This window comes from Phodopus roborovskii, unplaced genomic scaffold (assembly GCF_943737965.1).
Source record: "Phodopus roborovskii unplaced genomic scaffold, PHOROB, whole genome shotgun sequence".
Classification (NCBI taxonomy): domain Eukaryota; kingdom Metazoa; phylum Chordata; class Mammalia; order Rodentia; family Cricetidae; genus Phodopus; species Phodopus roborovskii.
Window position 1 is genome coordinate 756,226 of NW_026126441.1, and position 14,932 is coordinate 771,157.

At 51.0% G+C, this 14,932-nt stretch overlaps 2 protein-coding genes across 2 annotated transcripts; both read right to left on the minus strand.

The window, feature by feature from the left end:
- Nucleotides 1-185: 185 nt before the first annotated feature.
- On the minus strand, nucleotides 186-6,406 carry Arid3c (AT-rich interaction domain 3C). Its single transcript, XM_051187545.1, has 7 exons — nucleotides 5,966-6,406; nucleotides 4,172-4,244; nucleotides 2,260-2,443; nucleotides 1,838-2,127; nucleotides 1,118-1,300; nucleotides 811-900; nucleotides 186-435 (listed from the first exon to the last, which is right to left on the minus strand). Exons 1-7 carry the CDS (start codon nucleotides 6,272-6,274, stop codon nucleotides 335-337), a joined length of 1,230 nt encoding a protein of 409 aa, XP_051043502.1. The 5' UTR covers nucleotides 6,275-6,406; the 3' UTR covers nucleotides 186-334.
- A 5,722-nt stretch (nucleotides 6,407-12,128) lies between these two features.
- Sigmar1 (sigma non-opioid intracellular receptor 1) lies at nucleotides 12,129-14,932 on the minus strand. Its single transcript, XM_051187586.1, has 4 exons — nucleotides 14,692-14,932; nucleotides 14,352-14,552; nucleotides 14,121-14,213; nucleotides 12,129-13,167 (listed from the first exon to the last, which is right to left on the minus strand). The coding sequence occupies exons 1-4, from the start codon at nucleotides 14,840-14,842 to the stop codon at nucleotides 12,941-12,943; spliced, it is 672 nt and encodes a 223-aa protein (XP_051043543.1). The 5' UTR covers nucleotides 14,843-14,932; the 3' UTR covers nucleotides 12,129-12,940.

Here is a 14,932-nt window from a genome sequence, read left to right on the forward strand (position 1 = left end):
GGGACATCTTAATCCAATCTTTTATCTGCCCCCTGAAAAGGAGCAGAGTTGACTCAAAGAGGTGGGGTACCAAAGATGACATTGACATAGAGGTCACATGAGGAGATGACAGGGGTTACTGAGGGAAGAACTCTTTGGTATGGAGGTGGGGGCCTCCTTTTACAATGAGGTAGGTAGAACATAAACAAGAAATCCCTTTGGTGTGGAGGTGGCATGCTGTCATCTCCCAGAACTGGATCCCAGAGGGGGCATCACATCCTGAAAGAATCAAGGTGGGAGGGCACCTTCTCTCCCCTGCAATGATATTGAGACTCTTAATTCTCAATAGCTGCCTTCAGGGCAAGGTGCTGGAAGGAGGCCCTGTAGAGGGTGGAGGTGGAGGATTGGTTGGACCCAAGGAAGCTGGCACAGGCTGGCGGCGGGCAAAGAGGATACCTAAACAGGAGAGGGCGGGACCCAAAACAAAAATGCTGAGCAACCACACACATCCCATGCCACACAGTACGGTGACAAGTCTGGTCAGTGAGAAGCTCCTATGGCAATGTTGATACCCTCACGTGGGTACAGAATAAATACTAACACAGAGACCCATGAAAAAGCAGACATCCCATGACAATCATACCGCAGAGATCATGCTGGGACCCCATGCCATGTAGAAATGCTCTTTAACCCATTTTAGTGTAACAATCCTCTGACTCCCCATGCAAGTTCAGATACCTTTCAACCCATGCTGGTAGAGAAAATCTATAATCCTCATGCCAGTCTAAATCCCAACTTCATGCCAGTGTAGACAGCCTATAGTGCCCATACCAGTGTAGACCACCCCATTGATCTCCAGTGCCATGTTGATACTGCTGATACCACTGCCTGCCAGATTGAGGGGCCCATCCAATCGCTCTTCTGTCCAAAAGAAGGCAGGGGAGTCACATTGGGGCCAATCAGATTTCACTCCTCCCTTATTCCTACAGATAGCCCCCATTTCACTTGAACCCCATACCAGGACTATGTGGCTGTCCATATAAGGATCTATCTGTACCACCTCCAACATCCATCAGATGAAGTCTGTCTTCCCTCGGCACAGAAGCCCAAAGTCCTTCACTAACAAGCCCTTCCTCACCCCTTAGAGGAACCTTGCCACGGGGTAGGAAACTGGAGGGTGCACTCAGTCGAGGTGGGTCCATGGGGCCCATCAGCACAGCCCTCTTCTCTGGAGGCTCTTCTGGTGCCAGCTTTTCCCGTGCTGCCTCCAAGGCTAAGCCCACAGGCACTGTCAGACGAGGAGGTGGAACCCCGGTCTCCTCTGGGGGGGGGGGGAAGAGAGAGAAAAACCAAACAGGTCACTAGGCTCCTCTGGCCCAACCAACCTGTGATTCTTCCCTAGGCCTGGGACCAAAAAAGGGCATGCAGGCTGATAAACAGGCTCAGTCTGTCCTTCCATCCAGGGGCTCTGAAAATGGTGGAGAATAAAAGACCAGCACATTGGTCCAGGTTGGTTTTATGTCAGAGAATGTGCAAGCTCTCCTTTCCCTTTTTTTTTTTTTTTTTTTTTTTTTTTTTGGTTAAATAACCCAAGACACGGGAGTAGCAAACTATAGCCAAATGGGCGCTCTATGTGGACGGCTGTGGAATAAAGCTGCTGTGAATGGAGGACCCCACGGGTCTCATGGCTTTCTTGACCTCAAGGCTCAGAATCTCTAACTTAGAGATTCCAAAACCTTCTACCCCATCAGATCTTTGCTTCCCACACTTGAGTCCCTATATTTTGATATTCCGTGTTTCAGTGCTTGCACAGATCTCAGAGATGACATCCCCCAAACTCTGCCTTCTCCCCTCGCACCTTTCTTTACAGGGCTCGGGCTCAGTTGAGCGCACGCGTGCACAGGCAAGCCAGCAGCAGAACCCTGGGCGGGACCGAGGCAGCCCGGGGTCGAGGCCGGGGCGGGGCCATGACCCGAGGCGGGGCCAGGAGCTCCCCGAGGTGTCGGCCCTGCTAAGCTGAAGAGCGGGACCGTGGTGTAAGCTTGGCGACGGCCCTCGCGCCGATTGCTGTCTATGGCAGCCTGGAGCTCCCCTGGGGAACTGAGTGCCCGCGTCTCGCACTCGTATGGGTATAAATACTTCATGTACCTAGGGGCAGACGGATGGGCGGTGGGAGGCTGGACCCAGCGGATCGTCCCACCCCCATCCCGCGCTTCACTCCCCCGCTCCACCCAGGCCCTCTTGCTCTGCCCCTGTGCCCGTGCCCTCTGCTGTCCTCACTGGGTGCGTAGTGTGAAGGCTGCAGAGGTGATGGTGGTTGGCAAACTGAGGCCGCGTGTGACTTCTCGCCACACTTTTCGGTTGATGACTTCCACCAGGCCACCCTTGGCTGTCACCAAGCGAAACAACGCATACAGGTCCAGCACCTGTTTGGCCATGATGGGAACCCGGTTCACTGGCGTTCCTGGTGTGAAGTGGGTAGAAAATCAGGATACCAACATTAGGCCTCATCTGAGGTCACCTAAGCCGACTGAAGGGTATCTCCACGAAGCTTGGGTAAGGACAGGACCCACAAAAGGATTGTGGGGGAGTGATAGGATTACAGTCAGAACCCTATGTAGGAGAAGGACAGGAGACTAAGACAAGAAATCAGTTTAGTTGTCCTGTAAGGGACAGAAGGTAAATATTTAGACTTTGTGGGCCAAAGGGTACCTGTCACAAATACCCAACTCTGCAGTTTATCCAGAGAACAGTCCTCCATCTAAGAGGATGGGCAAGGCTGTGTGCTCCAATCAACTTTTATTCACAGGCTCTGAAATTAGAATTGCACAGCCCGTAAATGTTTTGCCTATTTTAACGCTATTTTCCAAATACGAAGGGGGGGGGGAGGAAAAAAGAAAGAAAGAAAAGAAAAGCCATTCAGCCATTCTAATCTACCAGACAGATGGATTTGGTCTGAAAACATGGGTTTGCTGGGCTGACTGTAGGAAGGACTTGCATATGTACTGAAGAGGTATACTCGCCAAAGCAACAACCCTCAGATGCTGCAGGAAGCCAGGGGACAGCAGGTGCAGAAGAATCTGCTCCTTCCTGGGTCAGTCAACTCCTCAGCCTAGCCACCCCCGCCAGCCAGTCCTGACAAAGGGGCCTGTCTGAGCTGAGCGATGGGACCCAGTTAATTCCTTACCGATCCCCAGCCCCTTCCACCAGTGCCTTTGGACCCGAACAATTAGCTGCGGCCTGATTAATGGGGGGAAATTATCGGCCCCGCGAGACCTCCTCCCCCTGCAGCTGAGCCGAGGGAGGCAGAGCTCGGGGTGTGGGCAGTGCTGTCAGACCACACCACCCCATTACTAGGAGAGAGGTCCCCCAAAAGGTGCAGGGAGGGAACACTAGGGCTACTAGGGAACAAGAAAGCCTGGGGTCCTCACACATGGCTCTTAGTTAGGAAGGGACCAGAAAAGGTTGCTGAGCGTTGGGTTGAGGACTGGGGAGACTAGGAGGGGGGCAGTGCAGCCAGTTAATTAGCAGCTTATCAGGCTGTGCTCTGAGTGAGTTAATTAGCTTTGTAGAGAGAGATAATGAGTCAGTGTTCAGTCCCGTGAATCTGGGGAGAAAGCGGAAGTGATGGACTGCTGCCCACCCTCATCCCTCCCAGACCCCTTCTATATTCTTCCAACACTGAGATTTTCTGGAGAGGAATTCCTTCTCCACTGCCCAATTCACATGGCCCCAGCACATCCTTTGGGAAAGCCTTCCTTCAGTCTAATCCTATTCCTTCCTGCTGCAGAAAAGATAGGGAGTGCCCTGGGATAAAGCAAAAGGAAATGGAGTAGAAAGATAAGGCTGGGGGAAGGGTATACTGTATGCAACCGAGGATCAAGGATTCTGGTTGGTCCTAAGTCCTGGGACCCTCCTATTTCAAGCCAGTCCTGACCAGTCCTCCCCCCCTTCCTAATTGATCTCACACTCATTAACCTGCCTGTGGGCTGGGCACTAATTAATCCCTGGTGGAGAAGGGGGTCAGGGTCAGAGGTTAAAGATGCTATTGAGAGCCCAAAGGACAGGAGCCACCAACCCTGGACCTCTGCAGGGAGGACCTCCCGTGAGGACTGCCCCTTGAGGTCTCCTTTCCTCGAAACCCAGTCAACAGGAGAAATTCCAGGGTACTTCCCCACATCACTTTACTCACCCCTCTTCTGCATGAAGCTAAACAGGTCATCCAGAAATTCCTTCCTCTTGGGGTCCGCATCGAGTTCATACAGCTGGGGAAGGACCAAGGTCATTCTCCAGCGCCACTGGCCCCCTCCCTCCTGGAACCCCAATTCAGGTGGTACCCTGGATGAGAGTGCTGGGTGAAAGGGTGGATGGATTCTAGATGTGAATTCTCTGGCCGTAGACCCACCCGCAGAGCAGACAGAGTGCCTTCATCTAATACATTCAAGAAACCTATCTTAGCTAGTGGTTGGTACCTTAGGTGGCTTAAACCTTGCATCTGGCAAAAACGGGGTGGCAGGAAGGTACTTCAGTGGCTCAGCCTGCTCTTCAGGACAGAATCCTAACCATCCTGAGGAGGGACATCCAGAGTCCCAGGAGGGAAACCATGCTGGGGCCATGCTCCACAACCAGGAGACTGACGAATATCTGAGGTACTTATTCATTACCCTTAATCTGTATAAGGGCTTCATGCAGTTCATATCCTTGTGGGCCAGGATATGAACTAGGGTGAGTGAGTTCAGGTAGTAAGGATGCTGGGGAACTCCTTATGGGCACCATCTTGTCTCATCTCCTTCTAGAGGTGGGTACTGTGCCTACTACAAAAGCTATCACGTGACACATGTCATGGCCACATGACACACAGAACCTAAGATGTCAGAACGTAAAGAATCTACTGGTCATCACCACCTCCAACATCAACCCAAGTCTAAACCAAACAATTCGAGTAATGGAGTCGTTGACCCAGAGTTACAGCTTCTCAGCCTGAACTTGCTATGAATCACACACATAAGTAACATTCCATCCATCAATAATAACTCTCCAAATCAAATCCTCCCAGGAGCATCAAACCCAAGAGACCCAGCTTCAGAACCACACACACATGACCCAGAGTTCTAAGCCTCACATGTAACTACAATGACACCCACACTCTCTCAGTCATAAACCTAGAACAATGCCCTAGAAAAACAGACACTAGAGCCGAATCTCCAGGGTAACAAAGCCCTGAGTGACGCTCCTGGTCTTACACTAATGTCACAGAATACTAGCTACAAATTAGCACTTCTAGAAAATACCCCAAACCAACACCCTATGAGTAACACCTCTAGAGTGGCACACATGGAAATCACAGCCCTCAGTAACACCATGGTGACAGCCCATACTACTGTCCCTAGAATAACACTGGAAGGGTTCGGATTAAGGTCGTAAAGACGTGTAGTGCCCAGGTTGCACAGGGGCCCTCAGTTACAGCAGCTGAAGTGACCAGCACAAGCTGGAAACTGGCATTGGTGGAATTTAGGCCAGAGGGAAAAACTGGATGGTAAAACAGTGTGGCAGGAAAGAAGATGGGTATATCAGTCTACAAGAAGAGGAACAAACTCTGTTCTCCTTCCAATGACAGTAGACAGACAGCCCAAGACATTCCCTTTGGTACTTGTTATGTGAGAGAGTAGATGAGGTAATGTTGCCATGAATTCCTCAGACTCCAGATCTCCAAAAGGCCCTTACCTTATCCATTCTACCTCCATTTCAAACTCCTCAAATGACCTCCAACCGTCACTCCCCATGTTTCTGGGATCTTCTATACCTCTTAATGAATTATGTGCACTTTGCACATGTTTCCATGAGTGTCTCTCCTGGCTCATCACTATCTATCCTCCTGTCTTCTCTGTTTTTACATCCTGCAGAGGCTGGTAGGGATGTGTGGACTACTTTTGCCAGAGGGGAGGAAGGAGGGACAGCCTGACAGAGATGGAGAGACGGTTCCTACCTGCTTGAACTGTTCTTCATAGGTCCACTCATGTGGTTGGAGTCCAGGGGGCTGGTTGGAAGGTGAGTTGGGACACCGGGCTCCTGGATGGCTCTCCTCATCTGCCTCCTCTTCTGCTAAGGGTGCCTCTCCCTCCTCATCTTCTTCAGCACCCTCCACTTCTTCAGCCCTAACCACCCCCAAGGCCCCCTCAGCCTGTAGGGTCCGGGCGCCAAGCAGAGGAGGCTGTGGAAGCGGTAGGCGTGGAGGGGCCAAAGGCCCCACCCCTTGGGCCAGCCGTGCTGCTTGCTGCCTCTGCAGGGCCTCCATTACAGCTTCCAGGCGCAGTCCCCCTGCTGGGGGGGCTCCTGGTACCAGGCTGGGCCCTGAGGAAAGGGCCGTCTGTGGGGGAAGGGAATTATGGGTGCTGGACCTTGCTGCACCCACACCCTACAGCACAAGGGGAGATGCGCATGGATTCAGGGACATACATGGAGTTCTAAGGAAAGGGCAAATAGATCAAGTGAACAGGGATAGAGGGATAGAGGGAGCAAAGGAGTCAAGAGACCAGACCTAGGGAGTCAGAAATGGCCAGAGACTCAAGATAGGACGAGGCCAAGCAAATTGGAAAGAGTAACAAGGACCAAGGAAGAGTGGTGCAGGGAGATGTGACATACAGACACGTACACACAGAGACAATGACAGAGAGATGCGGAGACAGAGATGGAGGAGAGACGGGTGGGAAGACTGAGGAGGACCAAGAAAGAGAGGGATGGAGGGAGGGAGGAAGGGATGGACGGAGGAAGAGAGAGAGAGAGAGAGAGAGAGAGAGAGAGAGAGAGAGAGAGAGAGAGAGTGAGTACCAGGAGATAAAATACCTAAGAGTGAGGGACAGACAACTGAAAGACAGCTAGAAGGATTGAGAGACGCGGGAAGACCGACGCAGCAGCAGGAGAAAGACTAGAAAGAGTGAGAACATAGAGGACAGTGACAGAAAACAGGGTGGAAAGATAAAAGATAAGAATCAAGAACCAAAGAGGTGCGGGAAGAGGGCAGCAGTGCCTGGGTCTGGGACCGGGACAGGACCAGACAGGCGTGAGGTGGCAGGTCACTGCGCCTGGATCCCGGGCTCTGGGCGCTCTGCAGCTACACTCACCTGCCTGGCACCGCCCGAAGCCCCCGGGGTCTCCACGGCGGTGCCTCTGCTCGGTCGCCTTTCGGGCGGTTCCTGTTTCAGCTGGGTTCCCTGCACAGGGTCCCCGCTGTGCGCTCCTGCCGCCTTGCGCTCTTCTGACCGCGGTGCGCTTACTGGCGGTGGCTGTGCTGCCTGCGGTCCCGGGGGCGGGACCCGAGCCCAGCAGGGCGGGCGCTGGCGGGAGGACGCAGCGGGAGAGGCCAGGGTGGGCTCGACCCCTCTTAGCCCCCAACAGGTGTCTCCCACCTTCCTTACAGCCAAACTCAAGGGAGGGGGCGCCGGAGAGCTATGGGGAGATCACGCGTGGGAGAGTGAGGAGTCCACAGCTGGTAAACTCCGGCCTATAGCTCTGCCCAGCCTCACAAGTATCCCCCAAACCACACTTAGTGCCCTCCGTTCACACAGTAATGTGCCTTGACACAAATTCAAGCCCAGTCTTACACACTCCGTTTAAAGGTCTCTAAAGGGGTCAAGGACCTGGGCAACCTGTGATGACACAGAATCATTCTGCCCGATGCTGGGGTGAATGTGGAACACCTGGCCAGAACATAGCTTCGCCTTGTGCCCTGCCCATGTGTTATCTCCAAGCGCAAGTGTGTTTGTATAGAGGTATGCACACGCCAGTGGCCCCGTATCTGTGCACTTACACACTCACAGGTCTCTGTGTTGTCTGTGCACTCATATCAGGATATACACCAAATGAGATATACAGGCATACACACTTTTTAAAAACCTCATTTGACATTCTCTTCTGGATTTCCAAGCTTGTATAGAAGAGCAAGAGTATAATGACTCTTGGCTTCTCACTATCTGTTTTATTCTCGTGATCATCAGTTTGCCCATCTTCACACACATTCTCCACTCATGTGTTCCTGACTCCCAAATCTATATGTCCGGATCCCTTGAGCCAACTGCCATGGGTCTCTCTTACCCCACCGATTCTCTGATGCTGTTTCTGCTTGGGGAGTCCTGACTGGCAGGTCACCGTTTCTCATCTGAGTAGACTGACCCTATTCCTTTCAGGGACCCTCACACATTCTGAGCTTCTTTTTGTGGTCAAGGAGACTTACCTGCTAAAGGCACGAGTTTGCCATGAGCTAGGTGAGTAGCAGATGTCTGTAAGGGTGACCTCTGAATGGCTATGTAACTATGCCAGACCCTACCCTCAGACTTTGCACCCATCGGGGCACAAATGCCTCAGGACAAACATATCCCTACATGGCAGGAATATGGGCATGACCTTTGTCTCCCCGCTCATCCTCCTCTTACTTCAGCTTGCCCTGGCCCCAGGTCACCCATTCTGGTGCCACCCCTGTTCACCCACATCTATCCTCCACCATGTTCTGAAATCCAGCTCCTGCTGCAGCATCTTGAGTATTTGCTCTCTCTGGCCACCCCTGGCCATGCTGGGGCTCAGCCCATTCATTCCTTGGGCAGGACTGTGTGTCTTTCCCAACACATAGCAGAGCTCATAGCTGGTCAGAAGAATCCCATTCCAACAGCTCCAATCCTTGGTCATCCCTCATCTTCAGTATTGAGACTTCCTCACCCCATGCTCATGAATGTCTGAGGATGTACTCTCCCCTGCAGAGCTCCCACACCCCACCATGTTAGGCTCACAGAGGGGTGCATTAGTAGGATTAGTGGATGAACAGGGACAGCTGGTCACAGCCTGAGTTGCTGTGGATGACTGGAGGGTAAAGGGACTCCAGTTTGCTCCTTTCTCTCCTAGCTTTCACTGGCTGCTTTAGCGGCATCTGGAGGGAGAAATTCCAGTTCTGAGAGGCTGGAGATGACTTTTTGTAGGTCTTGGTGGGAGGGAGGAATGGGGATGGTTATCCCCTCCCCAAATACGAGCAATCAAGCAAAAATTCTACCTCTGGAATTTGGGCCAGAAAAACTACAACTAGGAAGGAGTGAAGGAGAGGAATAAGGCAAACTGGATCTGGTTTTAAAGGAAAGACTGCCTCTTACCTCACTACATACAGACTTCCTATACCTCAGAGACACAACAAAATGACCTAGACCTTCAGAACCCAGCACACATTTATTGAGTGCTTTGCAGCGGGCACTGTTGGGCACAGACCTGAATAAAACAGTGTCATTGTGACATGGCATTATTCTAGTGGAGGAAATGTAAACTGGATCAGATAGAGGTATGTAATTAGAGCTGGGTCTGGTGAGCACAGGTACGTAATCCCAGCTGAGGCAGGAGGATAATCAGTTTGCTGTGGACATTATAAGCTAGAGACATCAATTAAACAACCAAGAAGAGATGCGGAGTGAAGACAGAAAGACATCCAGAGCTGAAGCTCAGGGAAGAGACTTAGGCTAACACAGATACAGTAGTCAAAATATAGATGTAGCTCTGGGAACCCTCAGAAAAGAGGCAGGAAGGGTTATAGGAGCCAGAGGGGCTAAGGGCACCAAGATAACATGGCCCACAGAATCAACTGAGCAGGGCTCCTAGAGGTTCACAGAGACTGAAGTGACAATTATGAGCCTGCATGGGACTGAGCTAGGTCCTCTGCACACAGGTTATGGCTGTGTAGCTTGGTGTTCTTGTGAGTCTCTTTAACAGTGGGAAGGGGGGTATCTCTGATTCTTTTGCCTGCTCTTGGGACTCTTTTTCTTCTACGAGGTTGTCCAGTCACGCCTTGATATGAGGGTTTGTCCCCAGCCTTGTTATGCTGTGTTGGTTGATATCCTGGGAGGCCTGCTCTTTTCTGAAGGGAAGCAGAGGAGTGGATCTGGGGGAGAGGGAAGGTTGAGGGGACGGGACTGGGAGGAGTGGAGGGAGGGGAAACTGGTGTCAGGTGTATTGCATGAGAGAAGAATTAAAAGAAAACAGAAAAAAAAGAGAGGTACATGTTATTTATTTTGAGTGTATGTTATGTGCATCTGTGCTGAAGCTAGAAGACGACACAGGGGTCCTGCCCACTTTGTGTCCCTTTCCCTCGAGACAGGGTGCTTCACTGGAAGTAGGCTATGGACCAGCAAACCCCAGCAACTGCCCTGTCTACAGTGCTCACATCACTGGGGTTACAGGCACATGGATGACTATGCCCAGCTTTTTACACCAGTGCTAGGATCTGAACTCAGGTCTTCACACTGTGCAGCATGGACATTTAGTTACTGAGCCATCTTTTCAGCCCTGTTACAAAGAGATAAAGATCTGTAAATACAGAAAAAACTATCAATAAAGAAAAAAAAAATGACTGAGCAGTGGTGACAGACACTTTTAATCCCAGCACACAGGAGGCAGAGGCAGGCAGATCTTTGTGAATTTGAGGCCAGCCTGGTCTACAGAGAAAACTTGTTTCAAAAAAAAAAAAAAGTGTCCTTGAAGCCAAATTTTTTTAGGGCTTTCAAAACAGTTGAGATCTAGGAGAGTAGCTCAGTTGTGCTTAGTGTGTACAACTTTGGATTTGAACACAGTATCAACTGCAAAAGTTAAGAACTATGAAATAACCACTGGCTTTAACAACAGAGATGGGGGGCAATAGTCCCTTATAAGATGGGTGACGATGGGCTGAGATACATGTGCTCCTAGACTAGAGTCAGAGCTGGGTACCATGTAGGGCAAGTTCCCTAAAGATCAAGAGAGAAGTTTCAGCCAGGGTTTGCCACAGCCAATATGATGGCAGAGGGGGCTGGGGGGAAGGTATCAGGCCAATTTGCCTGAGTTTCACATTCTTTCAGAGGCACACATTTAAATTGTTGATGCTTTCTGTTGTTGAGACAGGGTCTCATCTTATAGTTCAGGCTGGCATGGAATTTGCACAGCTCTTCCTGCATCTGTCTCACAAATGCTGAGATTATAGGCATGAGCCACTACGCCTGACTAGAATTTGATGTTATTGTCAAATAAGGTTATGCATGTAGCCTTTTGAATTTGTGTTCTCTAGAACGATAACTATATAACCTTGCTCCTTCCGATACTAATTTATCAAGTTATCAAGTCCAAGAAATGGTAGAGGTCTGGACCTTATTCAACCTTAGTAGGAGCAGGATGAAGATGACAGGAGCTTGGTGACCAGGGTACAAAAGAAGCCACAAACGTCCTTAGAAATGATGTCATTTGACCCTGTCGGCCTGTGCATCGTGCCTGATTCCCACCCCACAAGAGCTCCCCTAAAGTGCTGAATAAAAGGCAAATCAGAACAGAGGAACTCTCATTCCACAGAGTTGCACTCCATACTCTAGGAGCCCCAAAAGCCAGCCTAGATTGCGTTTAAGCATAGATGTGGGAGTATAGTGCCACCCCATGGCCGTGTATGGTTAATTCCTCAGAACCATCCCCAGGACAGGACTGAACTGACAGAGTAGACACAGTACCTCACACGGTCTCAGTTCCTCATATTTAAAAAATGATCTCTATAGATGCAATCCAGTTAGCTAGAGACTAGGGTTGTGGTTAGAACCGTGCTTGCCAAGCATGCACAAAGCTCTGGCCCTAATCCTCAGGCCCAGGAAGCAGAGGCAGGAGGATCAGAAGTTCCACGTTTAATTCCAGCTTCATATAGTAAATTCAATGCCAGTCTTAAGATTTAAAAAAAAAGCTATGTGGTGGTGTCCACCCTTAGTCCCAGCACTCAGAAGACAAAAGCAGGCAGATTGATTTCCAGGACAGCCAAGACTGTCCTTGCTCCAATACCACCACTCCTAAAAAGGCTGACTCCTAAGTAATTCCTATTTAATTTTTGTTTGGTTTTTCAAGACAGGGTTGCTCTGTGCAGCAGCCCTAGGCTCTGCAGACGAGGCTGACATGTAACTCACTGAGATCCTCCTGTCTTTGCCTCCCAAGTGCTGGGATTAAAGGCGTGTGCTACCACACGTGCCTGACATCCTAAGTAATTCTTGAACACAGTCAAATATATAGTCCCTTCTGTCCAAAACTAGTCTTACACACTGGATTGCACAGGCCTTTTGAAGTGTCCAGGAGGCAGTGGCCTTCCCGCTGTTCACACACACAAGGAAATGGAACTGTTTAACAAACTTTTATTACCAGAGACAGACAGGTAGACAGAGAATGCAACAGAAATGTCTGGAAACAGAGGGGTGTGCACATAAGGGTTTCTTTTGGACTAGGGTGGCTCCTTGGACCCAAGTTTCCTTCTCCAAGCCCTCTCCTTGGGGACAGGCCTGGGCTTAAGCCCAATAGGGGTCTCTGAGATGGAGGCACTCCCTTTAGCATTCCATACATTCTTCTGCTTTCCCAGCCAAGTTGGTTGCTGAGGGCATGGAGGACAAGCCACAGGGGCACTTGCATAGCAGGGGGTGGAATGGAGATAAGGCATATGGTGAGGAAAAGGGACATGAAGGGAAGAACATTATGGCTGCAGGTGAAGGGCACCTCCCAAGGGCAGGTCCACTTTTCCTTCACTGAGATCCCTACTGGACTGAGGCATCAGAGTGAGGCAGAATGGAACATCCACCCCAATCCTTAATCCCAGACCCCTAAATGCCAGCAGCAAGCTCTGGAAAAGCCTGAGTCAGTGAGTCAAGTTTGTGATGGATGTTCAAACATGACTGGCTCCCTCTGGTATATATGTAGGGGCTCTCTCTGGATGGATATGAGTGCATGATCTTACAGTACAAATTTTGGCATCTCTATGTGTCTCATTTGCTCCCAAAGAGCTGTGTTTGGATGTATAACTATGTATGCCCTTCCTCATACAGTGGGAACTTAATATCTGCATGGTGTATGCTGCTGTCTGTGCACATGAGTTCCAGCAAGTAGATGAATGTGGTCCTGCCCGCTCCTGTCCATCCACAGGTCTTCCTTCAGGCCTGGCTGGTCAGGGGTCTTGGCCAAAGAGGTAGGTAGTGAGCTCAAGCCGAAGGCCCCGGGCGTAGGAGCGAAGGGTATAGAAGAGGGTGAGGAAGTCCTGGGTGCTGAAGACAGTGTCAGCCAGTGCAAATGCCAAGGTAGATGGAATGACACCTCGGCCGTACTCCACCATCCACGTGTTTGGTCCCCACTCCACAGCTGTTGCCTCTCCAGGTCCGTGTACAACTGTCTCTCCTTGGGGGTAGACAGGGATCATGTTGTGAGAAGCCCAGCTCTGCCGTGGCCTCCTAGCATTACATTTCCCTAGCCTATGCACTATCTATGTAGAGGTGGGCAATGAAAAGACAATTTCAAGAAAGGAAAAAACTATACCCCGTTGGCCTGGCTGTCCAGTCAGAGGGGAAATAGAGGCCAAAAACACCCACTCCTAAATGTCCTATGACATTACCTGGCCCATGTCCTCTTTTGGGGGAGACTATGGAGGGCTATCCCCACCCAGCTACAGGCTAATCTATGGAAGCAATGGGCATCTGCATTCTCAAGCTTCACTCAAAACAAGTGGAAATGTTGCTAATCCGAGCTGGACTAATTTGACAGAGGGTGTGGCTTAAGCCAGGCTTACGCTTGACTATTATCCTTACACCAGCAAGTCCAAACCTTTCCTTTTAAATGAATGCAGAGGTCCACTTAAAAAACAATAGGTGGTGGCACATGCCTTTACTCCTAGCTCTCGGGAGGCAGAGGCAGAAGGATCTCTGTTAGTTTGAGGCCAGCCTGGTCTACAGTGCGAGTTCTAGGACAGCCAGAACTGTTACACAGAGAAACCCTGTCTCGAAAGAAAGAAGTTTGAAAAACAACACCAAAACTTACAAAATGTCTCACTAGTTTAAAAAGGATGGGAAATGGAATGTCTGTCTTAACTTTCAGACATGAGTATCTTCCAAATAATTGCTGGAATAATGGCTGGGTAAAACAGGCTGATAAAATTCAGCTCTGCATGATGAGAAACTGCCTTGTTTTGTTTCCCTTTAACCAATGAAAGCGACAGGGTTCCTCAGCTCTAACCTAACCAAACACCTGTGGTTTAGGGGCGAGACGGAAGAAAATCACTTGGTTGGCCTTTTCAATACGTCCTTTCCTTGTCTTAGGCCTGTCCCTAGCCCTTCGGACATAACTTCCTTACTTACCTGGGTAGAAGACCTCACTTTTCGTGGTGCCCTCTCTCCACTGGTGGAAAGTGCCTGAGATGATGGTGTCAGAAATCTCAGCCCAGTATCGCCCTGAGTGACAATAAAATAGACACCGCCCATCAGGGTATCCTTGTCAACCACACGGCCCAGCCAAACCTCAGAATAGAGGGCAGGCATCAGACCTCGAACAGCCCCAGCCTCCCAATCCGGCCCACCGCCAGCACTGACCCGAATGACCACGGGAGCCCAGGGCGGTGCCGAAGAGCAGCACGTACTCAGACAGCGAGGCGTGCAGAAGGCACATGGCGCCCATCCAGCCACCCGCGTTCACAAACACCCACTGCAGCTCCTCATCCGGCAGCACATGGCCTGGGTGCAGCCTCCGCAGCTCCACGATCAGCCGAGAGAAGGCCAGCTCATGGTCCAGTCCTGATGGAAAGAGGAGTGGCGTGGGTGAGACCAGCCCTCTATCGGGGCTCGGCGGGGAAGGCGCCTTCGGGAAACGCAGGTCTGCTCCGCTCTGCGCCGGCCCATCCCGCTCCCCGCCCTCACCCGCTCACCCGCTCACCAGCGTACTGTCGAGCAAGCTGCGCTATCTCTTCTCGCTGGAAGACGAAGCTCTGAGTACCCAGCCACAGCCAAACCGCCTGGGTAAGCACCGCGGCGACAGCCAGAAATAGGGCGATCCATGCCCACCGCCGGCCCACGGCCCACTGCATCCCGGCGGGCAGCCTGGCACCACCAGCGTAGGACAGAGATAGGGCCTCAGGTTATGCACACACAGACTCAAAAGCCGCTGCCCACGGTCG

Coding starts and splice junctions, on each gene's coding strand:
- Arid3c (XM_051187545.1), bottom strand. CDS start 6,274: ATGGAGGCCCTGCAGAGGCAGCAAGCAGCACGGCTGGCCCAAGGGGTG. Junction 2,444..4,171: donor TAGCTTCATGCAGAAGAGGG/GTGAGTAAAGTG, acceptor ACTTCACACCAG/GAACGCCAGTGAACCGGGTT. Junction 2,128..2,259: donor GCCTTCACACTACGCACCCA/GTGAGGACAGCA, acceptor GTCTGCCCCTAG/GTACATGAAGTATTTATACC.
- Sigmar1 (XM_051187586.1), bottom strand. CDS start 14,842: ATGCAGTGGGCCGTGGGCCGGCGGTGGGCATGGATCGCCCTATTTCTG. Junction 14,553..14,691: donor GCTTGCTCGACAGTACGCTG/GTGAGCGGGTGA, acceptor TCTTTCCATCAG/GACTGGACCATGAGCTGGCC. Junction 13,168..14,120: donor AAGTGAGGTCTTCTACCCAG/GTAAGTAAGGAA, acceptor TCTACCCCCAAG/GAGAGACAGTTGTACACGGA.